The 27,985-nt window shown below is 40.4% G+C and overlaps 1 protein-coding gene across 1 annotated transcript in view; it reads right to left on the reverse strand.

The window, feature by feature from the left end:
• Window positions 1-15,808: 15,808 nt before the first annotated feature.
• The window catches only part of gpr158a (G protein-coupled receptor 158a), a gene marked incomplete at both ends in the record, with an annotated part of 67,773 nt that continues 55,596 nt past the window's right edge, over window positions 15,809-27,985 (reverse strand). Inside the window, 7 exon segments of the mRNA XM_080514904.1 lie at window positions 15,809-16,282; window positions 16,288-17,685; window positions 18,149-18,232; window positions 18,336-18,482; window positions 19,126-19,231; window positions 22,674-22,812; window positions 25,741-25,979. Of these exon segments, the coding sequence (XP_080371030.1) occupies window positions 15,809-16,282; window positions 16,288-17,685; window positions 18,149-18,232; window positions 18,336-18,482; window positions 19,126-19,231; window positions 22,674-22,812; window positions 25,741-25,979 (2,587 nt within the window).

Consider the following 27,985-nt stretch of genomic DNA (forward strand, 5'->3'; position numbering starts at 1 on the left):
GACGTCACACACGGACCGTCCGATTAACCATTTACAGCCGGTGTGACGTTTCATCCGTGGGGGTATGAAAAGTTACCACCCATAGTTAAGGTTACTCACTCAAAAACTACTGGTACACTGCTTAGACTACGTTCTTTTTGTTTGTTTGTTTGTTTGTTTGTTTGTTTTTAAGATTTAATTTAAAGCACAATCATTATTCTCATTTCAATGTATCTGTATAAAAATGTTTAAAACAAAAAGACACCAAAATTACACTACTGCAATATTTTCTTTTTTGAAAAGAAGATATTTGTTCGTCACAAATATCCAGGTGAAATGTTTCATTGTTGCACTCGACTGTAACTAAAAGTAGTGATATTCATGGTGTAAATTATACTTAAATATGAATAAAGCTACAAAAAAACAAAACATTTTAATTAATTGCCATAATGTGAGTATTTGCAATTCACTAATCCCACTAAAGTGACTAATTATAAATGACCTACTCACATTTTAATTATTGTATGTTTGGATACCTTTATGAATATTTCTGTGTTTGATCCTTAAGTACAAATCATTGTATGTCATCTACTTTAAAACCATAAGTTGGTACATAACACTGAACATTTTGTTTCAATGCTACAAATGACAATAAATGTCCTTACATGATTATTTCTGACGGACAAGGAGGGAAACTGTCGTCTCCCTTTATGGTCCTATGTGATTTCTCTGAATTTTGTTGTGTCACACAATTTGCAAGATTTGTATTTTTTTTTTCTTCACAATATCAGGAACATTTTCAGAAATCCAAGTAATTCGTTGTCGAGTAAGTCAACTTTGCAAGCACTTCACTAAACAAGTTAATTATAACTGACTTTAAGTTGAGCTTTTTGTTTATGGCTTCTCATGTTTGCACAGTGAATCTACTTCTGATCTTCAAGTCAGTGTCTTACTTGAACTGTAAAAGCTGTAAAAGCGCGTAGGGAACTACACCGTGTGATGTGAAAATATCTGTCCGAGTTATCATTTGTATAAACATTTGTACTTCCTCTTGAGAAATTAGTGAGCAGCTAAAGACTAATATTTATTCTGAAGAAGTAAGAAGTCAGAGAGCTGTTGTTTTCTTGTCTGTGCTGCCAGTTTGGGGTATCGTGTTCCTCATTTCACGGGTGGAGGGGACTCCCGCTGAAGCCTTTATCATGGGTCTGAGGGGGAAGGAAAACAAAGGCGGTATTCAGGAGCTGTGACGTGGGACTGGCCCAGCACCCAGACTCATGTTGTGACCTCAAACACATCTGAGCAGCTCCTACTGTTAATAATGACAGAGGGTTGGATTTCAGCTGCTATGAGATATGACACTGTTTATTCACTCAGGTCTCAATAGAAAGAAAGTTTCTGGGTCTGGGTCAACATTTTTATCGTAGTTTTTATGTTCCTACCGGTGGTGGGCTGTCAAGGACTGCAAGGCCTTCTCTGCTGGCCTAAGAATAATATCTGAATCACAGACAAATGTTAATGTTTGTCCATGAAAGCTTATTAAATAATTCCAAATGGTCTGTCCACGTCCTCTGATAGCTTTTCCTCTGATTGTGCTGCTACCAGACATGTATTTTCATATTAAAGCTTTTAACCAATCCCATTTCAGCCATCATTTGTTGCCAGGGTCAAATGAATCAAAGATGGTCAATTTAATTCACACACAAACAAATGAAGCCCTTGAAAGCTAATTTCTCACAATTTGTTCATAATGCACATCTTTGCATTGCCACGAGGAGATTATGCAGCCCATGCAAAAGTGCTGCGATATTTGGGAACTTTTTCCTCATAGTTCATTTGGTATTTGTTTTAAATCTGTGAACGTTTTGAGTTTTATTAAAAACAACAACAACAAACAAACAAAAGATTGAAATTATTGACTCATTTTTCAACTGTGTGAGACTTTAATTCCGGTTGAATTGATCAGAATTCACATAATAACAGAAAACATTCTCAAAGCTGCAGACTTTCCTTCAAGTGGACTTGACCACATGACCTTTGGAGCACATTAGGCTTTTGTTATGTGTAAACAACACAAAAAAAATAAGCAGTTCTTTGTCTACCTGCAGTAAAATCCACATTTCGTGAAGGCTTCAGGATATAATTTTCACTACTGGTTGCAGCCACTAGACTGAGTGCTGCATGGTTTCAACGTTCTGCGGGTGTCTCAGACAACTTTTATTCAGTCTATATATTATTTCGTTTACACTTCTTTTATGGTATTCATGGATTAATTATTACATATATCATCACCCTACAGTGGACATTTTCATCACAGACAAAGTGAAAGAGTTGGAGAAATAGCTCATGTTCACATTAAGTCACGCCATGTGTAAAGTGTGTGTAGTATCACATTTTGAAGGACACAATCATAAAACAACACTAATAGTAAACACATGTAACTCTTAACTTTTATTTGGCAGTTATTTAGCTGTTCAGTGTGTGGTGAAGTTGTATTTTTTTCTTGGCCTTTTCCTTTGTTCTGATCAACTAAAATAACTCACTTTCTGTTATTTCAGTCTGTGGGATCACTTTTTTCTTGAGATTTCGCTCTTACTTCTATCTTCCTCTTACGAAATAAAAAATAATCATCTGGAAAGTTTTAATTGTTGTAGGAAGAGGCGAGCGGGAGTTCAGCTTAACCTCTTTGTTTGTAGTGAAGACTCCTTGCTGGTACAAGCAGCTTTTCCCTGAGAGGAAGCCACTTTGTAAACAACCTGTTGTCGTGATTTATTCCCGAAAATTGGAACGATGTCTCCACCAAGTGGCCAAATCTCTCTACTTCAGTTCAAAGCGCTTGTCATTGTGACCCTGCATGCTGGAGCCACATAGCAGAGTGCAGTTTGATCTCTCGAGATCTAATTTGAGATCAAATAAACAACAACAAATAAACAAACAATATAAATCTCAAATGTTCAAAGGGATTTTCTTCTCTTATTGCAACAAAGAGGAAAAAGCATTTAAAAAATCCAAACAACAGTTCAACGCTACATCTAGCCCCACCATGTTTCTATCCTATTTAATTGGTTTTAACTGCTTTTAACTTTATTTATATTGTCTGTACCTTTTATCTGCTTTATGTAGTTGTGTAAGCTGTGCATGTTTACTTCTTATTTGTTCTTTGTTCTACAGCAATTTGTTCCATTGTGGTGTTTTTAGAGTGCTTTATAAATAAAATTGCTTGCTTACTTTTGTCTTCTCTAACTTCTGGCTTCGGGGAGCTCGTTCATGATCAGCCCATCGCTCTGCTCGTTGCACGACTCAGCTGACATCATATATAAGTCCTGGTGGTGGAGATGTTATACTTTATTAGGAGGCTTCTTTATTGAATTAGTGGCCGAATACATTAAACTGTTAGAGGTGTTTAGTCACAATCTAGTGATCCATTTGAAGAGATTGCATCTTTGTGGCCCTCGCGATCATCAAAGTTGCCCGTCCTTGTCTGACATCCATTTGAATCTCCATCTTTTCGGATGAAGTGCACATTATTTTGTGGGTGGTACGAGCGAGCGCATGATTTAACTCCCAGAGTATAAATCGATGACTCTGTTTTGTAACCCAGACAGTCTCTGCTGCTGCTGTAGTAAAGCCCACTCATTTCAAGTTGTACTATGAGGTTGACTCACATTCCTTTTCAGGACTGCGAGCACACGGTGGTCTCCTGGCGTGGATCTTCCCCCGGGCTCCCCCGTGAGAGGAGGCGTGGAGTGGAGTGATTGTTCTGTTCGTGGAGGCAGTGCTCAAGTAGTCTCGGTCTGGTGATATAACCCACCCAGTGCATCTCATCTAATACCATCTCTGTTCTCATTTAACCATGAACAGAGTTTTCAGTAAATACAGAGCAAATACAACAGGAGCTTCGCTTTCATTAAATTCATGCACGCCTGTTATTGAGGCCGATGAATTCAAAAGGAGAAAAAAAAAACTTTTAAAGCGAGCTTCAAAGCAGCTTAAAATCTTTTAATTTAGAATAGAATTCTCTAAAACTGTAATCTTGTGTATGGGTGACCTTTTGGAGCCTTTAAGTATCACATGACTTCCCTCTCTGAATTAAACGTAACAACTAAGATGGAATATCTACCATATGGATCTCATCTTCAGACTGTTTTCTTGTACATGCGTGTCGCTAGTAAATTTGAATCCTCAAGTTTGATTGACTTTTTATATTTTCTGCAATCTACATTGTCATTTATTTTGCTGAGTTGACACCTTCAAAGGTTCAAAGGCCTGAAACCAGATTCAGTGACGATCACTGACGCTCGTCTGTCTTCACTCAACCGACATAATGCTGTGCATGTTCAGAAGATAACCCACAACTAACTACAGTAAGTGCAAAGGCTAACTGCTGCAGACCGAGCTAGATAAGTGGGTCGCGAGCAAAGTACTGCCTCAGAATTGAGACTCATCAGCATCAGCATCACGAAATGGCTTTTTAAATTTTTGAAAAATATTTCCACAGATATGTGCAAACTGCTTGAGCTGCAGCCAGAAATGAAGATTTGTGGCAACCTCAAGTGGCCGTGTCAGATATGGCAGCAGCAATGGGGAGATTTATTTTATTTCTTTAAATTTCAAAGTCAGGAACTGAAATCATTTAAGAGACAAAAAAAATCACTTGAATGGAATTTTTTTGTAATTTATGTTGTTACTATTAGAGCAAAATGTAAACATTTTAATGTTTTATTCTTCCATATCATATCAAAGTGATAATGTCACTCAAAAGTTGGGTGTGAGTAATGATACAAGTGAGTCTGTTTGTACATCTTGTTTCAATCTGTTGGACTGAAACTATTTGAAATGAGAAATGCAGGTAATATCAGTTTGTCGTGGTTTATTGGCTTAAAATAAGAGGGATGTTGTCTGCACATTTTGAAAAAAAGATGATAAATATATCTCGTCATGGATTGGTGATCATTTTTAAAACTTAACAAGGTTTAATAAACTGCAATGAAGTTCAGCTGTATTCTGGGTAATTTGTGCAGTGGTTCACTTATTTTGACACTGACTTTGTCGTCACAGTTTTCTGTGGATTGTGGATTTTCACAAGCTACAAACAAGCCCAGGTCAAAATGCGTTTACTGCACATCTACAAGATAATTCACCACAGGCACCAACTGATCTGAAGTGACCGTGGCTGGCTGGGACTCGGGTGAGGCACTTTCGCACAGAAGAGGAGACCACACGGCGAGACGCGTCACACTTGACCTCCTCCACCTCACCTCAAAGTTTCTTTTACACCCGTCATCGTTTTTCTTTTCCATTGTGAAATCCCACTGCACAGCACACGCGGTATGAATCAGATGTTTCCACCGCAAATGATTGCAAGTGGATGACTAACAGCGTGTGAATGATCTCACGTTGGTCCCCGAGAGAGGCCGACTCGCTTCCATCAATCGGCTGCCTACAAGTAACCTGGAGGCAGAAAACTGAGGATAAAGCACACTTACCTTCTGGAAATTGCTATAATTGAGTGATTAAGACCAATGACGTCAAATCAAAGCCTCTAAAAAAGAGAGAGAGAAAAAAAACTTGAATGAGCGTTTGCTTCATTGAATCAGGTTTTGTGTGACTGTGACTCATCGGCGTCCTGGCCTTGGGCTTTGTGCTGTGCATCAGTGTGTGTGTGTGTGTGTGTGTGTGTGTGTGTGTGTGTGTGTGTGTGTGTGTGTGTGTGTGTGTGTGTGTGTGTGTGTGTGTGTGTGTGTGTGTGTGTGTGTGTGTGTGTGTGTGTGTGTGTGTGTGTGTGTGTGTGTGTATTGCAGCCGGCACAGCTGAATGACGGTGCATTATGATGAAGAGTCAAAAAAGCACCTACCATGTTTTTGCACCTAGTGTACAGTGGGGGGGGGGGGAGTGGAATAGTAGCTGCGTGGACCAGCCTTTGTCCCTTTGTGTTGTGCCTCCACATGTGCTTAAAAACCATTACGGAGGCACCGTTACTGTCCACTTTGTGGTCATCGTCAGCGTGACGAAGAGGGAAATAAATCACTGAGCAGACGTTTTAGACTTTTACTCTCAGGTTCTGTTTAACAATACAAACAGGAGAGGATAGATAGATAGATAGATAGATAGATAGATAGATAGATAGATAGATAGATAGATAGATAGATAGATAGATAGATAGATAGATAGATAGATAGATAGATAGATAGGACACATGTTTGCACCCTGAGCTGGAGGAAACTGACCCACCGCCACATTTGTGAATCTGGTTGAGGTAATTGTAATTAGTTTGCTGGATTAATTACAGTAAAAGTGGATTCTGCAGGTCCGTGCCTCACCGCCATAATTTGACTTGGATAATTAGGCTCATAAATATCTAATGAAGCATGTTTGTGGAGGAGGGGTCCGGTGATTAACGACAACTCGGGTTTCAGTGACGCTAATAACAAAATTGATTGCCAATAATCGTGTAGGTCATCTCTTAAAAGTACAGTATCTTGGTGGTCCTGAGCCATTATCTGAAGTTTGTCATTCGATATCAGCGAGGTGCCAGGGCCATCCTCATCCTGTCAGCCAGGGAGACAAATTGCCTATTAGCCCTTTGGGTTTATGATAATTTTGTGCAATCAATCATAATATAAGAATAGGTGCCAAGGAGAGGTTCATCTCATTTGGATAAATGAAAGGTCGGGAGCTGGTTTGTTTGTTTGTGAAATGCGTTGCTCCATTGTTAGTCTGTTTCTGTTCAGGCTCCCACTGATTCCATTAAAATATGCACCGCCTGTATCAGCAGGACATTTTTCTGTGTGCCAGTGTGTTGAGCAAGACTATGCAACACTTTGAAGGTAGAAATTCCGAAATGTCCAAACATAACATAGTATAGTGTAATATATAGTGAGATGGTGTAGATTATACTTAAATGACTCTTCATGCACATAAATCAGAAAATGAACGAATGTACTGCGGCATGATATGAAGCTTTCCCCAGCATGCAAATTAGCAATGTGTTTGTAAAAGCCATGCTTTTGCACTGTTAGAGACGTGTGGGCAACTATGAGAGTGTACATAATAATTCAACCAGCAAAGACAATCCATGGTATTACAGATAAAGATCAGATTAATAGTTTCCTCATGCCTGTAAAAGATAGGCTGCCTCTTTTGGTGTGAAACAAAAAGAAATATTACCCAAAAATTGCATTATAAGGTATTTATTGCTGTTTAAAATTCAAGATCATCCATCCATCCATCCATCCATCCATCCATCCCTCCATCCATCCATCCATTCATTGATTCACAACTTAATAGAAATTTTATCTTGCTTCATTGTCTTTGCTCTGACAACATTTGTATTCAAAGGACAGCCTTACATTGTTTCTAGTGTTTTGTTACATCTTCAGTCATTTACTGTAACTGTGTATTCATCAATAAATACACAGTTACTCTTAACACTCATGTTTTTTAGTTTTTTTTAGTTTAAGGTTCTGTGTTTCTTTCTCTTGTAAGTAATTAAGTAAGTATGTAAGTCAGTTTATTCGGTCAACAAGATACCCAATTAAACAAAAAACACAAAGAGTAACAATTTTCTTTCAACTTATTTTGTCAATAAAACAACATCCTTGCCCATAAATTGTGACAGAAGGATTTAGGCTGAAGTTAAACGTATTTTTCCTAACCCTGTACATAATCCATGTAAATCTACTGCAATTGTAGCAACAAAAAGGAAAACGGTTCTTTCTCAAACATGACTACGGTATCAGTAATGTGAATTTCAGAAGAGTTTTGCATTTACTTGGCCATTCCTGAATAAACCTAAATTTAACTGTCTTTTAAGGAAACACAGTGAATTTTAGTCTTGTCTTCCTTAAGCAAGATATTTTTCAAAAACAGTGAGCTTTAATTGCCTTTTAAAGGTTTAATGCTTATTCAGTTTTTGAAAATTATCATCCAGGATGTTCCATAAACTAACCCCTCTTAAAGACACGCATCTGCATTTTTTTTATTAGTTTTTTTGTTTGTACAAAAAAAACAGTACCTCTGAGAATATATCGACTCTGTCTATAGATGTTCGAACATCTGGATATAAGGTGAAAAAGATCCCTCTGAACCTGGGAACTGTGAAATAAAGAACATCTAAACATTTCCCAGCCTTTCTGAAATGAATAATTGCAATCCTTTCAGGAATTCTTCAGAAACATCTTCTACGTTCCCATTTCTCCAGTCAGTGCTAAAAGCCGATCAGTTGTAGAGGAACGCCACCTTCAAGAGTTTGTTGAGTCGTGTTCCCAGTTGTTCATCTCGGCATGCAGTCACATCAGGACAATTTTGTGATGGGGGCATGGAATTACTCATTGTTCAACCTAATAATTATGTTACGCACGCATGAGTGCGTCAGTAATTGAGCTGTGAGTGCGGTGCACCTGAATGCAGAATTGAGAGGGTGTTAAAGTGCAGATTGTTCTGGCAGCCTTCCTCCCTTCCAGTTGTGGAGGTGGTTGGTGGTGGGGGTGGTGGTGGTGGTGGTGGCGGGGGGGAACAGGAACGCTGTACTGTGAGTCACAGGTGCTCACATCACCGGGTCCTCCTCCAGTGATGAAGGCACCGCCACATCAAGGCCGGGAACAATGTGTGGGTGCGCAGACCAGAGAGAAGCTCCAGACCGCGTGGCCATGTACCTGCTGACTGGTCTGAGGATGGAACGCTGCAATTCGTCGGGCTTCAAGGTAGTAAAGTCAACGGCAAATACACGAGAATGAATTCTTATTCTGCGGAAAGGAGCAATCCAGTACAATTCAATATAATCCAATAATCCGAGTAAAATATGACAGAATGTAACACAATACAAATGGATACAGTTTAATATGAACAAATGTGTTACGTTACAATCTGATACAATCCGATGCAATACAGCACGACTCAATATAAATTGATCTACTGCAGTAGAAATATGATAATACAACACAATACAATGCTGCATAACACAATATAACATGATCAGAGATTAAAACATAATAGACAGCATGGCACAATATTACATAATCTGATACAATGAAAAAGGACACAATATAAGATCATCCAAAAAAATATGATACGATACGATAGAGCAGGACACAGTTTGATCCAATATCATATGATATGATGCAAGACCACACAATTCTACTGTTCATCTTCTTTCCAAATTTAATCTTCCAGGCCCAACGATACCCAAAATTCCAAGGTAAAGGTGGGGATTCCAACTGTTGATTGTTTCTTCACACACTAAAATAGAATGATTTGATTCCCCCAAATGAAGTAAATTCAAAATATTTTTTTCTTTAACTTAATTTTAAATTTTGAAATTCGTTCTCAGATTAACTAATCAGTTCACACATGTCGCTTTAACTCACTAGGAAAACTGTAAAGAATGGATATTAAAGCCTTTACAAATGATTTGTGTCCATTGAAGTCCGTCAGTGGTTGTCAGGTACAACAGCAGCATGAATTGAGTTGGACAGGTTGGTTGCTTGTACGTGTTTTCATACACGTCTCCCACTCTGTTCCAGCCCCCACACATGCAGCCCCCTCCGCATGAGTCATGAGTACACACCACGACACGAGTCCCCGTCAACATCTTCCCCCCCCCCCCTCCCTCCCCAGGCCATCCCTGCATCTGAAAGGCAGATGAGTCAGTGGCGGAGCATGCTGCCTTGTGCCAAGTGATCAGCTTCCTCTCATCTTCCCTCCTCCTCCTCTTCCTCCTCCTCCTCCTCCTCCTCCTCCTCCTCCTGCCAGCCACTGTCCAGCTCTACCCACATGGCCCTGCCACAAAGGGCTGTGATTCATGCGCTGATCTCTGTCTGAGAGTTAAAAATAAGTCGTGCCACGCCAGAGTGTGTGTGTGTGTCTGTGTGCCCCCATCCTATGAAGCTAACAAACGGGGACACCGACATCCAAACTGCGGCTCTCACGTCATCCACAAGGGATCCGAAGTGCTTTTGCTTTTGTGATTTATTGAGTCTTATGTGAAACAACAACATTAAAAGTTTGCTGTTCCACATATAGGATTGGCCTCATATCAGCTTCATAGCAGTAAAATCACTGTTTAATCAAGTTATTCTAAAGCTGCATTCATATTGCAGCTCATATTTCATTATAGAAACTTTGTGTGTAGTGATAGAACAACAGCTCGCCTTGTCATATTTTACGAGTCATGTTTAAAAAACATAGTGACCATAGTGTTTATTACATTCCGTTTTCCTCAAATGGAATACTTCTTTCCAATGGGTTTTGATTTCACGGGTTCACTCTGCAATGAGGCTCAAAACCAACATACGTTCAACCACCTTGATGTGTACAGTCAAATATGTGTCACTGTGCAACCATACATATAGTTTCATATACTCAATTATCTGCACCTTATATTTGTATGTATTTTACTTTTTGTCTTTCTTACTCTTAACTCTACGACAACCCTCTTTCCTTGAGGGTTGTCGTAGCCGCCTTTCTTTTCTTCTTATCGCCCCTGATGAGTGTTATAATGCTAAAAATGCTCTGTGCTGTGATTCACCTGCACTCTGTTGAGGATATCTCTCAGTTTACGTGTCGTTTTACTGATTGTTCATATGAAACGCACCACTTTGAGTCTCAGAATCAACAAGAAAAAGGGAATTTAAACTCTAAGCACTTTGTTTTTCTGTCAAAAACCTCTGATCACAATGTTCTCGTATTTCATGATAGCGTAGATGTTGCACATCACCGTGATGAATACCAAACGGAGCACTGATAGTTTCTGTATCCATGCGTCACAGGTTATTCATCATAGTTAGCTGTTTTCTGCTCTAATGTTTCTCTATTTTTGTTCCCCGCAGCAGCCTGTATTGATCTTCTATTTATTAGAAATGCTCTCAAAGTGCTCTGTAAACAGGAATCAATGCTAACATGTTTGCTTTACACAACAGCCATTTGCACTTTTATTTGCCTGCATCTCTGCCTCCATGTCCAGGGAAGCGTCAGTCACTGTGGGGCTTTATTTTTTCAACAAAGAATTTGGAGAGCTTCACTGCCAGCGCAGCAGAGGGGAAAATCTGGAGGTCAATCCATTAACTTTTCCCAGCTTAGCTTTTTATTTCTTCTAATTTTTGAGAAGAAATCCCGATAAACTAAACAGAATAAATTCAGAATTTATTTATACCTTTTAAAAATTATTCATGGAGGGAATAGGCTTTAACAGTTGATGACAGTTGCAGCTTAAATGTAAAAAAAATTACCAAATACCAATACCAATATTAAATATTGACTTCGAGTTACGCTTTTTCCCTCTCATTGACCTTATGTTGTGAAGCTCCTGAGAAAGTCTGGCTTTCAACTAACTACTTTTTTGATGTACAGAGCACGTGCAGCATGAAAGATTGAAAGGTGTAATGTGGCTCATCCGAGACATTAATAACGTGTTGGCTTTCATTTAACCCAGGAAGTAAACAGTTCCACCTTGATCCATAATTATTTTAGAATGAGGAAAACATCAATGTGGAGGGGTGGATTGGAGTCAGCATTTGATAACCATCCTCAGTCTCCTGCTTCCTGCACAGCGTCCCATCGATCGCCGTCCAAAATGACCACAGTGAACCATAAAAGCATTCCAGGAGAGTGGCCAAGATGTGCATATTTACAGGGCTGTTAAAGGCCGGGGGGGGGTGGTGTCTGGGTGTCTCCAAGGACAATAAGCAGGCAATAAGAATAGTTGATTTTTGGGAGGACAGACTTCAAACCAGGAAACACACAGTCAGTTTTCATATAAATATTTATTGCAGAGGAGGTATCTTTTATGTACATGCTATCACAATATAACACAATATAAATCTACCAAATGTTTCCCATATATTGATGCTATAAGCTTGTCATAGAGCAATAGTTATAACAAGCACATAATACAGTGGGTCAGGGACAGAATCACTCACTATACAACTTGTAACAGTCCATAAAAGATCAATTTTTTTTCTTTTTTGTTCTATCAAGGGCAGTGAAACATCAGTTCTACTAATTTCTTGAATTCATGCAGAAGCCACAAGAGCAAGATTTACGACGTTACAGCATTGAATAGTAGTAGTAGCAATAGTAGTAGTTGTGTTTGCCATCGTGTGACGTGGCTTGGTCACGAGAGAGTAAAAGTCAGGTTTGAAATAAAAAGCAGCAAGCCAACGAAAAATGCACCATGGTGGAGAGCCGATTAGTGGACGGGAGAGCTGCAGGACAACTGTATCGTCTAAAGACAATGTTCTGGATCTACACGGGGCTGAGGTTCAAACTTCCACCGACTGATGAGGATAAATTACGATAATCTCCAGAGAAACAGACAGTGACAAGACACTGGTTATGTTTCACACGACTGGATACAGAAGGACGGCTATGGACTGACTGAACTTTGAAGCCCCACAGCGAGCACACGATCTGAAACTGTGCAAATCAAACCACAGAGCAGATTCACAAAAAGGAAAAGTGCCATATTACCTCAGTCCATTGGTGTAACATTGCACTCATTGTTTTAATATTTCTAAGTCTGGAAATGGGGCAGATTTTTATAGTAAATTAAAGGAAATTATAAATATGTGTTTCCATTACAGAAAAATAGCATCTTAGCTTGAAAATGTCAGAAAATATTGCTTGTTTTGGTTGTGTTTCTTTCGTCTTCTTTTTTGTTTCTTTTAACAAAATCTCCATGTGACCCCCCCCCCCCCCCCCCCCAGAGATATATGAAACAAACATCTCCTTGTTTTAAAATAACTTTTATAAGGAGACTAAAGAGGCAACATGTTACTTACCATTACCCAGGGCAGTAAAATCAGATGTGGCAGTGACTGAAGTCAGTATCAAATTAAAAAATAAATCACTACAAACACAATAAATGCTTGTCACAATAGTTGGTCATTTTCCTCTTTCATGTATAAATATATCTAAGAGATCCTGCATCCAGGTGATGGATGACACCAAGTACCAGACTGATCCATCTAAGCATTAAAATCAGATCTTTTCTAATTTATTTAGAAGAGTTGATAATAAATGTGGGAGACTTTAGAGTTAAAATGTAGAGTTTAAAGACAGAATGATAACATAATTAGAATATTGTTATAAAGTTGAGACTGGAAGCTAAATTTACATAAAATTAATACCAGAAATTAAGGCAAAAATCCAGATATAAATCAAGAGAAATGGTAGTAAAGTCTGAAAATATTGTGAATGTCAAAACTGATATAGATGTTACTAAAGGAAATAAAAGGTTTTAAATAATTTCGAGCTCATTCTTAATCTAAAACAAAAAAATATATATTTACATCTGAAGTGTTTTTCAGTTAGTTTCAAGTTTAATCTCAATATTACAAATAATAATAATAAAACACCTACTGTATAGTACTGTTTGGCCTCATTATGACTATGCAAATGTAATTTGTATAATCTTTTTAAAAAAAAGTCTTGCTGTGTATGTGTGTATGGCAAACAAAATTTTGCACCAACACCAAAGAAACTAAACGTGATGCATCGAATGAGAAAATACAAGAAGAATGACAACATTCAGTAATTCTCATAACATCCCATTATGGTCTGGAAATGCTGCAGTAATATGTAGTTTTTAAATATACGTGGTAAATACAAAGTTGTTTTTTTTTGTTAAGTTCAGGATGAAAAAGCTGGATGAAGAAAATCATGAAACAAATCCAAACTTTCCCAAGGGTTACTGGCATTATCAACTGCGAACCACAAAGCTAAAGCTATTGGCCCAAACAGCTGATTGTGTTTCAACTAGTTTTGTGGCTTCGACGCGAAAGCATAAATAATATTAGGAAACAGATGTGTACGTGACCTATAGTCATATTGTTTAAAACCATTAAAGATCAGGTTATTAAAATCTTGGGTTTTATTTTCAGAGTTGTGGCCATTGCCTAAGACACTGTCGTGAAGCATAATAAAGAGAGTTAGTCTGTAGTGGTGGCACACTGGACATATTGGTTGAAGCTAAAGTCACATTTGCTCATCCAGAAAAAAAGAAGAAAACATCTTTGGAGGTATAGTATTGGTAAATCCCTAACAGGCAAACTATCGCCAGCCTTCAAATCTCACATTAATCTTCATGCAGAGCCAGATTTGGCAGACATAATGAAAGCAGAAAATCTTGAATTATCAATTATGTAAAGTGATCTTCCTGTGTGAACATCCTTCCAATGATCCATCCAAGTTGATGGAAACAAAGCAACTTGTAATGATCCTATGTGTCTGATCAGTTAGATAGACGCAGTACAGGAAACTGTAAACACTGTGTCAAGGGTTCACTCTGGAAACAGATGCGATGATCTCAAACAAAATAAAAGAGCACTGTTCGACTTGATGCTTGTATATTTTGTATTTGTTAACTGTGTGGCTATTTGCAACTCTTATGGCTACAACTAGAAAATTAAACCCAAGTTCTAATTAACCAGAGTGATCAGTAAATTCATTGACTTTTTTTTGCGTTCATTGAGGCAGTGGGACTGTAAACAGGAAAGGCAAGACTCGATCCTACGTCATTTCTCAAATTTCTGCATTGCATTTTGTCCTTTGAAATAACCGGCACACACACACACACACACACACACACACACACACACACACACACACACACACACACACACACACACACACACACACACACACACACACACACACACACACACACACACACACACACACACACACACACACACACACACACGCACACACACACTCACCTTGGTGCAACATCTAAGGACCATGCTGGACTCACAAACAAACCCAATGTTAAATATTCCCAGACACATTCTTCCAGCCTGACTTTGTACATACGTGAAAACACAAGCCTTTTGGAAACACACTAACAGCACTGAGAGATTATCTGGAAAATAACTTGATCAAAACAACGGTCCCTGTTCGCCGTCCACCTCATCTGACAAAGCAGAGGGATTCGACTGCTCTCAGTAAAACCGGGCATGCTGTATTTATAATTCATTGTCACAAAATGCTGAACGGGAGGCCATGTACTTCCCCTCAGACTGATACAAGACAATGCTAGGAGTTAGGCACATACAGTACGTCTCTGCAGACCTGGAAGCATTTTAATCTGCAGAGAACTACAATTAAATTGATCTAAACACCAAAAAAAAACAACACATAGGAGTTTGGTCAATGTGTTTCATATCCAGAGTGAAGTTATGCCAAGAGGTTTTAAATGAGAGAACGTAATGTACAAGGACAAGGTCTGTCCTCCATTTTGAATTTATGGAGCTGGCTAAAGTGCTATAGACTGATTTTTGTCCCTCGGTGCCAGGGAGACAAACTAATAAATTAACTTCACCGCCTCAAGCCTGACATCCCTCTTTTGCAAATGTTTCTTTGTTCTTTGGCTTTCACTGTTGCTGCTTTACACCTCATCCTTAATGTCGTTCTTCTTATACATACACAATGTTTCCCCATCACTTTTCCACTGTTACGTTGCCGTTGAGTTGAGAGCCGATGATACGAAACAAAATATGAGACCTGTCGACAGGATGAATACAAATATCCAACATTGCTCATGGAAAGTGGAAAGGCGGAATCAAAAGTTGCATAATTAGTCTACGATTTATCTTCAGGATTGTCCTGTAATAATCTGGAATGCTCATCATGACTTGTTTTTTGTAACATTTTACTTATTACCAAAATAGGTAAAACAGGAACAAAACCTCAGAAAGGAAGGCAACTTGTGGAACCTCATCAACTCTGCTTCCAAGTCACCGTACTAATAGTAAAAGGTAATATTTAACCACTTCAAGTGAAAAAAAAAAAGTATACATCGATAACTAGAATTTCAGTGGTCCATTAAGGTTGAGTGTCATGCCTTCTTGCTGGATGTGCTATCCTCAAAGTCCCAGGGACAAACGTCCGCCTTCTTGGCAGCAGTGGGGGCTTCGCCTTTAGAACTTGGACTGCTCTGTTTCACTACAGGAGCACTTTTGTCTGTACCGCTCTTATCTGACGTATCCTCAAAATCCCACGGACACACTTCAGCCTGCTTTCCTTTGGCCGCCCCGACGTTGGCACTTTTCCTTTTTTCTACGAGCGGCACCTCCTGGTGACTCTCTACATCCCACGGGCAAACCTCAGCCAATTTCTGTGGGCTCACATGTTTCTCTGAAGATTTACTCTTGTCCTTAGCTTTTGTTCGCCTTTTCTCGTCGTCAACGTCTTTTGTTTTCTCTTTCTCGAGTGTCCTGGCAGCAGGAGTGCCTTTCTTTTTTGAGGGCGACTCCTTGGCTTTGGGTGTTTGCGAGGGACTGGGTGTCCTCTCAGAATCCTGGGTGTCCTCTCAGAATCCGGGGACACTGCGGTGCTGTCGTAGTCCCAGGGACACACTTCGGCTTTCGATGGTGGCAGCTGCAATGACGCTCCCACTTTGGGTGGATCTGAAAGGATGCTTTTCCCTCTCCCATCCACTGGAGATGTGCCCTTTTTCTGCTTTGCTGTATCTGGAGAGTGAGTTAATTCTGTCGTTCTCTGTGTGTCTTCAAAATCCCACGGACAAACGTCTGCCCGAGGTGTTTTGGAGCTTTCCACTGCAGACTGAGGCTGCTGGGCCTTGGACAGACCACATGTTTGTTGCTTTGACCCTTCAGCTTGACTTGTTAGAGTCTCGGCTCCCTCCTCCCATGGACATATCTCTGCTCGAACCGCAGTAGTTTTCTGGAGTTCCTTGGAGTGCCTCGCCCCTGATGGAGATTGCTCGTGAGCTTTCTGCTTCTGTTGCTGAGATTTGCCTCCTTTGGTACTACCTCCGTGAACCGTTGTGGTTTCCTTTGGTGCTATGGAGACGTGCTTTTGCACCTTGTTTTCAGACGGAGTTGGGATGTCTTCCACCTCCCAGGGACACACTTCTGAGAGATCATACAGGTCCTTACCCTTGAGTGGATCAGAGCAAACTGTTGGCTGACTACTTGTTACCGGAGGTTTCATGATTATGCTTTTTGTGGCGTTGGCTGCCTGGCTGGTGGAGCTCTTGGACTGGCATTCGCTCTCCTGCTCTGCATTTGTTCTTGTATCTTTGCTTTTCGGCTGAGTCTTCTTATTACTGTCCTCCATGCTCTGGGTCTTTCCAGTCAACCCTAAGGTTTTCTCTTTGGCACTGGCAATGACACTGAGGGACTTCTGCAGCATGGACGCTCTCGGGTGTATTGGTTTCTTGTCTGCAGTGAGATTATGGGCACTGGCTGACTTGCACACCAAAGGAACCGATTCTGTAGACTCACTGGGAACGCTTATATTCTCACTGGACTTCTTCTTGACCATCTTTTTGCCCATAAGTGTTTCCAGGAGGGAGCCTTCAGCTGTGGTCACCTCCATCTTTTCTGTCAACGAGCTATTGGAGTCTTCGCTCTGATCCCGGACATGGTCGTAGCTGCTGTGGGACTTCTTGAGGGAGAAAACTTTGTTTTTTAATGTCTCTTCTTTTGCTTGTTTACTCTGGTGACTTGTATCCAATGGATTTTTCTTCAACATGCAGATGCTGTTGCGATTGCTTCCATGGTCTCCTGCATCTTTGTCCTCACGGCTGCACTGCCGATGGACCGATTCTGGAATCTCCGTGATGCGCCTCATCAGGGAGCGACCGAGCCCCTTCTTGGAACTTCGCTTTTTCTGCAGATGAGGGTTATTGGCCAGCATCTTCTTCCTCTTGTAAATCTCCAACTGGGAGTACAGTTTCTTCAGCTCTTCCTACACATGAAGAAAAAGAAAGATTCAATGTGACGACTCTCATTAGGAATGTCAAAGTTTCTATCTACAAAAACAAGGATTTGTATTTAAAACACTTACAAAAAAGCAGCCATTCTACTGCACAAAGAACATGCAGTACGACTCCATGACACATTACTACAAACAGTTGTTAAATGATGCACTACGGATTATAACATGCTTGCTGAAAGAAAAACAAAGACAGGACAGTCTTGAACAGCTTAAAATAAGAAAACGGACTGGGTTTAATGTTAGGTCTGAAACAGCCTCTAAGCTCAGGTCCTGAATTAGTTGTGGTTCTGTCTGCATCTCCTTCAATCAATGCTAGCCAACAGCTGGATGTCATCTTATTAACACCACGGCTTGATTATAGACATGAGGTACCCAGAGATTTTGGTAGAGAGACTTCTTCAGCTCTAACAGACAAACAGTAATCTCTGCTCACATTGGTACGTTTTTCCCAAAGACTGTCGCAAGACCTTACGCCACAGCCATTAATAGAACTGAGATGGCCCATTTCGTCTGGTGTCTGCAATAAAAAAACTGGAATGGCTCAGTATTTTCGGGGGTTTCAAAAGGTATGACCAGGTTATAAAATGGAAAAGGAAAAGGTACATGGAGAGACCGCTCACCCGGATATCCTCAGGGTCCAGGCTGTGCTCGCTCCATGCCGATGTTATGCTACTGTTGAGGTACGACCCAGAACGACCCATGTCCAGCTCGTCCTCGTACGCCTCGGAGGCTATGTCATCTCTCATGTGGGTGCCGGCAAACAGGAACTGATAGAGAAGCATAAAGCTGGTCAGAACCGGCTGCTTTTTCAAACGTATCAGTGACATCAACAGAAAGATAGAGCCCAGAGACAGTGGCTCAAAGTTACATCAGTGTATTGGTCTTTATTTTGTCTTTCCTCATCTCTCCGTGCAATTTGAGCCTGTGAGTTTCCATTTGAGATTTTGTAATACAAGCTGAAAACACACTTTGCTTGAAAATAGAATAGAGATACAGCAAAATGGATTACAGCCCAAACCCTTCACACAGATTTGTAAATCTAGGACTGTTCTTAAAGGACATAAACAATGTTTTGTTTTATCTTGTGTCACATTTCTAAGATCCCAGAAAAGTTTTCTCCATGTTTATCTCATGCTTTTTAGAATACAGCTTAGATTATGCTAAATTTTTGGGAGGAATTAATTTTATTTTGTTTTACTATAAAATCATCTCCGACAGGCACAGCAGCGGAGTTGGAAGCTGGTGTCGAATTACAACTCCTAATGCTGCAATGCTAGGAGGGGTGGCTTCAAAGGATCACATCTGAAGAGAGTTGAAAACACTTTGACTCTCTTCATGAATGAAGAGAGAAACGTTCAATCGACACCTTATAAGAAGATCAAGATTAATGTAATGAGCCGTGATATTTACCTTAGGGATGAGTAGTAGACCCAGAGTAACTGTGACAGTGAGATGGGTGTGGGTGAAGAAGAGCAGCAGCATCCAATCTGGGTGGAGCTCGGGAGTTAGAGTAAACCTGTATTGATGTGAACAGAAAAAGAAGGGGGGGAATATGAAAATCCATCCATAGGTATCCAGATATTGTAAATACAATTTTGGACTGGCAGCAGATCACACTACTGGTTGATGTACAATGCAATATAAATAATTTTATGCCACATCATTAGTCAAGCTCAAGCTCATCACATAGAGCGAGGAAGTATTTTAATATTTCAACACATAAACAGCTGATTATCAAATTCCAAATGTAGCTTCAGTATCTGCAGCGAGGCATGACTAAATTATGTTGTGTTTTTCACACACACACACACGCACACGCACACACACACACACACACACACACACACACACACACACACACACACACACACACACACACACACACACACACCGCTCCGTCTGCAGCAGACCTCTTAGATGCAGATGGAGCCGTGAGAGACGGAGACCAGCAGCCAAAGTAGATTTATACACTGTCTGTCTCTGCGTCAATTCCACTGCTTGGTATAATGTTCCACTTGGGTGATCTTCGAGCCAGCAAAGACACAATATTTTCCTCACTCTTTTCGTTTGGATTCACAGTGAAAGGGGAGTGACCTTGATCTGGTCACAAGATGGTGTCTATTTATACCTCCGACAGTCATACACGGCGCCGACTGTGGCGCAGCAGTCGCTGGAAAAGGAGATAATTAGTGGCAGAAACAATAGCGGTGCGAGGAATAACTCCAGCCTTTTATGTAAAATGAACTAACAGGCTTTCAACACAGTGAGATCTCATGTGCACTATATGAAGGCATGTCCTGTCAGATGCTAATTCAACCACTGGAGAGCCTCTATCCAAGCAAATGTCATCTTGCAGGCTCATTACGATGTTGAAGCTGGCAAATGGCTAATTAACGAACAGTTACTGCGGTAATAGCTTGCAGGCATGAATAAAGGCAAAGGTCCAACATATGAAATGTCTGGACGCTTTAAAGTCTTCCCTCCTTCCATGTTTTGTGAGGAGTGCCTGTGCAGATGAGGATTTAATAACCTCGGCATAGCTTCGTCTCAGCCTGCGGCGGCACACTCTAACACCCCCCATCACTCACACGAACACGCCCAGCTAGTCCTTTCACCTTTATTTTCTGCACCTAACTGAAGCCTGAGGACGGTCACGTGCGGACACAGAAGTCATAGCTTTAACTGGTCACCGTGGACAAAATGCCGGGCTTTGCAAGCCACATAAATGAAGGGCTCTAACAAGCCCCGGTGTGTACTATGACCCCAGGTGGCAAACAGTCAAAATCAAGTTGCCACAGCAGGCAAGTGTCCAATCTGTTAGGGGGTCTCGTCTGGCCATCGTCTGCAGATGAAAAGCGTCACGACGGGGCTGAAGAGAATCATTAAAGGAGTTGGCAACGTCATCAAGAGGAGCCAGATGTTAAAAAAAAACTGCCAAAACTGTGAGAAAGTCCAAGAAATCAGTGGTGCACGATATATTGGATATGGATGATCATTTAGAACTGAGTAATAGATGCCAATTTTGTTCCTGCAATTTATTCTGTTGTCAAAAAGGATAAAAAAACATAAATCATTCTGACATGGTTCATTAGTAAATAATGTGATGGAGCTGAGCTCTCAATTAGAGGGGGACTCCAGCTAGGAATGGCTGCGGCGGTGTCAGCTGAAATGTCTCATTTATAAACTGCATGGTGCTGCTATCTGACGTGTAAGCTTGATTTAACTACAATGAAAGTATTACTCCCAGATTAACAGATGGGGGGGTCTCCATGGTTAGAGCCTACACTGGACGTAAATGAGACAACGTACCGGAGGACTTAAACATCAAAACGAGAGCGGTGCTGATCACTGATCATTTGTTTGTTTTCTTCTCCCCGAAGCACTAAATACAAGTGGATGCACCGTTCGGATTGGACCAATAAATGACATTTAAATAACTTCTGTAATTATTTTTGAAGTTCAAAGGGTTAGGTCAAATAAACACCTATCTGTGCAAATTTGTTTTGATACATCTGTCTGCTGAGAATTCTGCCTCCTCTGTTGTATAATTGAGATCACTGGAATTTAATTTATAGTGCTCAGAGCATAGAAAGATCAGACACTGCCGCAAGGTCTGTGGATAATCCATTATATATATATATATTAGCAAAACAAATACACCTAAAAATGTCTGTGCAGCGTGGATGGCACAACAGATCTGTCATATAGCAGCAGGCTGCATGGACAGGTGTGGGGGGAATCAGCAAAAACATGAACTACTGAGTCAGAAGAAGCAGCAATTACAGTGCTCGTGACAATGGATTAAATTAGCAGACGCAATTATACGAGTAAAGATGGAGCTTCAACACAATCAATTAATGATTTCAATTTGGTGGACAAAAGTTGAATGCCCACAAAGATTCGCGGACCACATGGCGTGCAATAAACCATTCAAACAAAACATCTAATTAAACTTTACGTTGTAATCTAAAGTGCTTTTTTTATTCAGTAAGCTAGTTTCAGAGCTGCCGTCACCATAGGAGGAACATAGCATGCTAGCTCAACGAATAAATGCTAAGTGATTAAATCAAAGTCGAAAATATTTTCAATGTATTTCTGAGATTAAATCTTCAATGTTCACATCTAATAATGTCTTAATTTATTGTCAGCAAAAACAAATTCAGGTTTTCATTACTTTTATGACATGACTTTGGATGATTTGCTGATATCTGTTTTAACTGTTTTTCTGGTGTGATGCGTGAGTATTTAATTTTTGTCATATTTACAATCTGGATGCTGAGGTGAATAAAACCAACAAAAATCAATCATGTGTTACTTGTGTCTGCATCAACCCGTCACTATGGGGGTAATAGTAATGCCACGTCTCTGTGTCTGCCCCTGTGTGTCTTACCTCGCGTTTCCAATTAACCACTGGCCTTATCCCTCTGAGTGCTCCCATCGTTGTGTTCCACCTGTGTCCACCCTTTCCCAGTGCATTTAAACCCTCTTGTTCTGTTGTCTTTGTCAGCTCGTCTTGTCCTGCCTTGTGTCCCCTGTGTTTCCTTGTGTTCCCTGGACTTCAATAAACCTGGTTTTTATGGAACTTTGTGGAAGTCTGTGCTTGGGTCATCCACAAACCACCTCCTATCCCCTGACAAGTAATACAATGTTGGTTTTTCAAGGAGAGGATGAGTTTTTTTTGTAATTAGCTGTAAATGTTTGTGGAGGAATTAGTAGTTTAATTGGTTATGGACTAGAAGAGTTTAAAAACGCACTTCATATCTGCTGTTTTTGCTTCTTCTTCATTTGACAGAGATGTGAAGCCATCCAGTATTTCACAAAAAAAACAAAAAAAACCCACTAAAAAATCAACAAATCAGCAGAAATGTCAGATCTTATTTGCACTGTGGTTAAACCGACCATTGAAATGGATGATCCTTCTACTTGCTAAAGAGGAAGGAGCTCGGAGAACATGTTACCTGATTACGTAGAATATGGCCGACAGGACGAGCTCGTTGTGGACAGCGATGGCCATGTAGCGCGGCTCGTGGAAGGCTGACGGCACAGTCCTCACGGCGTAACACAGGTACACGGCCCACAGCAGGAAGAGGAACTCAGCTGTGAAGGAAAGAGGGGCCAATAAGTCATTTTTGTGCTGCAGGCTTCACAGGCCATGCGCAGCCACCAAAAACAAACGTGTCACCGCTCAGCGCCCTCATGGTGGGAGAGGAAAATATTCTGCTAAACAAAGTGATGAGACCGCACGGTGGCGCAGTGGTATGCCCTCTGCCTCACAGCAAGAAGCTCCAGCTTCAGTAGTTGACCCTAAACTGCCCCTAGGTGTGATTGTGAGAGTGGTTGTCAGTCTCTGTGCATTGCCTCCAGAGCCCCTGCACAGGATTAAATGGTAAAAAGATGGCTGGATGGAACAAAGTCATTTGTAACAGCTGCTTGTTGTATTCTCGGGACAATAAACGAATCCCAAAGCACCTCCATGGCAGCCCCATGTAATGTTTCCACGGTATCCGGCTTCACAACAGTAAACACGGCTGGTGTCGCCCGCCTGAACAGTGCAGCTGATTCACACGAGCCTCACAATGGGAACAACAGTCAGCGTAGACTGAGCAATCACTGGGAGGCTCCGTCTCTATTAGATAACATCAAACCTGCGTATTCTGGCGAGAGGAAATAGAAACATGACAGCATGGCTGAACGATTTCAACTGGTTAAGGGATAATGATGCTGTTTTATGTCTTTCACAAAAAAAAAAAAAAAAAAACCAACCCAAAAACAAAACAGCTAATACTAATTGCCTTTTATAGCTGACAGTTGATTTATAGATCATCTGTTATTTGTCAATACTAATCGTTTTTTTGGGGGCTCCTCAATTAAGAATTTTTTTTCTTTTTTACAAGACTTGCCTGCAGCTGGGTTTTTTTTAGATGCAGGACTCCTCATGTGGCGAAACAGACTATATGCATGCTTTATGAACTTCTAATAACATTAATGTTTTGTACTTTTTTAGCTGTTTGTTGTTTTTTGTCCGTTTCTAAATTATATCCTTAATATATCTGACATAAGGTGATCTGTAGAGGTGTGAAGCATGCTGTTTGCTTGGATTTTCCCCGACATCTTCCAACATGTTAAGAACACAACGGGTGAATCTGAACCACTGATGGACAACCTTCATCATTGTGAGAACCGGTTTGTGACCAAACTTTTTGAATAGGAAGATAAATGAGAAGTGTAGTAGCTGGTTTAAATTAAATGAAAATACCAAACTGTATGTGTTGTAATGACTCTGATCAATTCAAAATGGAAGCATTTTCCATTTTTAACCTTAAATGTATTCATAAAAACAGCTTGTCTCTCACCCATTGTCAGCTGGAATTGGTTTTAGCTGCGCTTAACTTGGACAAAGTGAGTACAAAAGACAAATGGTTCTGACTGCCAATCGCACAGTTTTGTTGTGATATACCGAGACCAAAGGTCATTTTATTCATCAGAAACTCACTGTTTAAAATGGAATTTTTCCTGTTTTGCAAAGAAAATAAACAAAGCAAAGCAGAATCCATTAGCGTCAGACCTCTGACTGCGGCTGGATGCAGGTGTGCATTTCTGAATCTGAAAGATTTATCGCCTCTCCGTGGCTGTAAATTATAACCTGCGTTCAGGTGGTATCGTGGCTGACCTGCACATCTGACATCCGGAACCTATTTTTACCTCCTAATAACAAGAAATAAAGTGTTTCCCTGGTGTACAGTGTTACGTCGGCTCGGCCGGGGGTCCATCTGTTTTCCTAGAAGTCAAAAAGGACCTCAGTCTGAAGCCTGAGTCAGCAGACATAAACCAGCATGTGGATTTGCTCAACACAACATGCTGCTTTCCTCTGAGCAACTTGGATTTCTCATCCGTCTTAATCTGCTGCCGGCCGAGCTCTCCTCTATGTCCAAAAAGGAAGAATATAAGGAGACATATAATACCCTCTTTTTGGAAAAGATAAAAGCATTTCAAAATGTCGAGGAAGGCCAACTTTTTTACTTTCATACACTTACCTATGATTTAAACATACATATTATACAAACATATTATTTTATTACAAATGCAAGAAGGATTTCAATAACTCTGGAACGACTAAGTTTGACTGCATGAGAAAGACTTAGATCAATATGCAGGAATAACAAATGGCATCCAGTTAATGAAGAATCAAGCCATTGTTTCAGTAGCATTTATATCAAGGAGCCTTTGTACAGTGTTTTGCCTCAATGGGATTCTGTAAACTATTGTTTAAGCAAAACACCGGTCTTGCTTCGATCATTTTAAAGCTATAGCTTTATAGTGACAGTTGGCTCTCTGCAAACCCTTGCCACTGTGTGACTTAACAACACACTTTGAATGTGGGAATGAAAGATATTGTTGACTTGCCATGTTTTGTTCACGACCAAAGGCCAAATTAATACAGTCGACGTTCGCCTCATCACTGATTCTTCCTCATTTCATTCAGCACCCTCTTTCCACCACGACTACCACATCGCATCCTCATATCATGCCGTCAATCAGTTAAATACCCAATTTCACATTGTATTTGCATGTCGTGTCTGATTTACTAAAGTTTTGTGCAATTAAAAAGTGGAAAAACATAAAGTAACGGGACACACTGAGGATCATGTCTGGCAGACACGATTATCAAAAGTCTGTTCCACATTGCCAAAATACCAGAAGGAGTTTATACTAAATGCACAATTGAACAGTGTTCAACATTCAATGTGACGTACGCCGTCAGAAAACATTTGGTTGCTTAGATTAAATCTGTTACCACCAAATAAAAAAATAAAAAAAAGTGGTGTAAATCCACTCAGCCTTTCTGCTATTATTGCGTTGAGAAGTGTTTCTTTATGCACTTTGTGCAGTAAGGAAGGAGAATACAGGAGACAGAGAAAGACGATTATCTGCCGTGGGAACTCTCAACAGGCCAGATAAGAAGGAAGGAGCATGTACAGTGAGGCGTTTAAAAAAAAAAACACAAATCTTTTAACAAGTGCTTACCAACAGCCATCATATAGTCCCAGCGATCCAGGAGACACATGCTGAACTGCAGCCCGTCGGGCGTGTAGCCCACATCGATGAGGGCCAACTTCCTGTCGGGGTTCTGACAGACGGCAGACGTCCAAGCCACCAGGAACCAGCAGACGATGAGCAGGATGATGCCCAGCAGCCGTAACACTCGCCAGCTGGTCATATAGGGGATCCTCTGGGCGGTGCGGGACAGGAAGACCTTCAGCACCCTGTGAGGGGGAGAGGTTCATTTTCAGGAAAAAAAAACCCAAAACGGTAAAGACAGCATTTCTGAGAGGACAAAATGTTGCAGCTACTTCGCCTTGCGCAGTTGCAAATCATCCCCGATAAGAGATTTATGGTTTAATTTTTCATAACACAGACTTTCCCTCTGCCTGCCCTCAGCGTGTTTATCTTTTGATTTCCCAGAGTTCCGTTCAGCAGCCCCAAACTCTACATGTAGGCAGCGAAGTAATACTTTTATATGGTTTCAGTCAACGAATGCTGCCACAGTAGATTGACTGACTCTATGTGATTTCTGAACACATCACAGTTGAACTCTAAATCTCAAGCAGGAAGTAGCATTGTCCTTAAACTGTGAGGGTCAGAATGAAAACTTTATAACTGTCCACACTAGAAAAGAACATCCACGTCAGCTTTTTTGTTGAGACCCTTAAAAGCAGCTTTATTTATCTTTTTGAACTCCTGCTACTCTGTAAATAATGGTCTCTGCCTCCCCGAACCGGAGAAAAGACAAAATTGTGCTTTCTTTGAGTTCACATGTCATCTGTGCAACAAATGATCAGATTCTTTTGCATTGGAAAATGATAAATAGAAAATGATGAATGGGGGTCAAAACATGACGTCTGTCACCACAACTTTAACAATGAACATATGAGAGCTGTCACAATATCCCAATGATGCTTTTTCTGATCTGAAAAGCTTGGATAGTGTGTACATTGTGCATAATACGTGCAGAGCAACGATGCAAAAATATCACTAGTATTGTAGTAAAGTTACATTTGTACTTCTTTCTGTCAAAAAATATTTGACCCTAATATCTACTTGTTTACTTTAAATGTCATTGAATAAATATATATAAAATACCACAAACCTCCTCGCTCGGTTAAATAACTCATGTTATAGTAACTTATTAGTTGTGTCTTGAAAATTAATGAAATAGAGAGTGTTAGTCCAGTTGATTGATATGAACAGGACAGCAACAACTTATAAACAAACACAGTTAGCAACTTATCCTAAATTGTATGATTCAATTTACAATATGTTTTGTGTCATTACATTTCTATTGATATTGTGATATTATCATTGAAGTGAACGTGTGAAATACCTTATTTGTCTTAACCCCTTCATGATGGTTTCTAAGAAACCTCCGTGATCTTTTGCTTCACTAACAATGGCAGACGTGTCCACTCTCACCAACATAACCTTCCATATAGAAGCAATGAACAACCTTCCACATGTGCTCTCGGTTCAAGTTTCTTGTTGCCGTTTTCTTTGACATTTGCAAATTTATTTATGACAGCCTCAACACTAAGACTGCTGCTTTGATCTCTTTATTTTTAAAGTTTAACAGAAGAGGCTTTACCTTTGCATTACACCTTTCTATTTATGTAAGCCGATATGGGAGTCATTGTTTTCCTTTATGGCCTATTAATAAAAGTCTATTTTGTCCAAAATGCACCCATTACTACATGTCAGGTAACAGTTTTTCTTTTTTCATTTCATGGTCGATTCCTTGTATTTTAACTTGACATAATGCTAAACAGCAGAATGTTGCAGCTATTAAACTTTATCGCCACTATTGTACGCGACTGTGTAAGAGAAGTGGCAGTTTGCTCGAACACATGACTAGCCATTGCTATTCTTAGGCTCTGCCCTTCAAGCGCATTGATGAAGTGTCCACTGCGCGCCCCGCTAATGAGCCCCCCATCAAAAATTGATCTGTGCAGTATGTTAACTTGCACCTCCGAGGGTTTACCCAGCTACTGCTCGCATTAGCCACATCCTCTTAATCAGCATCTCCATTAGGCTGTTTTGACAGATTCACCTGACAAAAAAGTGCCTGCAGATGAACAATTCCACGTGCATCTCTTTAAACATACCAGAACCCCCCCCACCCACCCCCGTCTCATTACCATTGATGCTCTGCGTGATAAACCCTCGCCGCTTCCTCCAGTGATCCTTCCTCTTACTCTGCCCTCACACACACATTTGT

This window comes from Blennius ocellaris (assembly GCF_963422515.1).
Source record: "Blennius ocellaris genome assembly, chromosome: 19".
NCBI classification, from domain to species: domain Eukaryota; kingdom Metazoa; phylum Chordata; class Actinopteri; order Blenniiformes; family Blenniidae; genus Blennius; species Blennius ocellaris.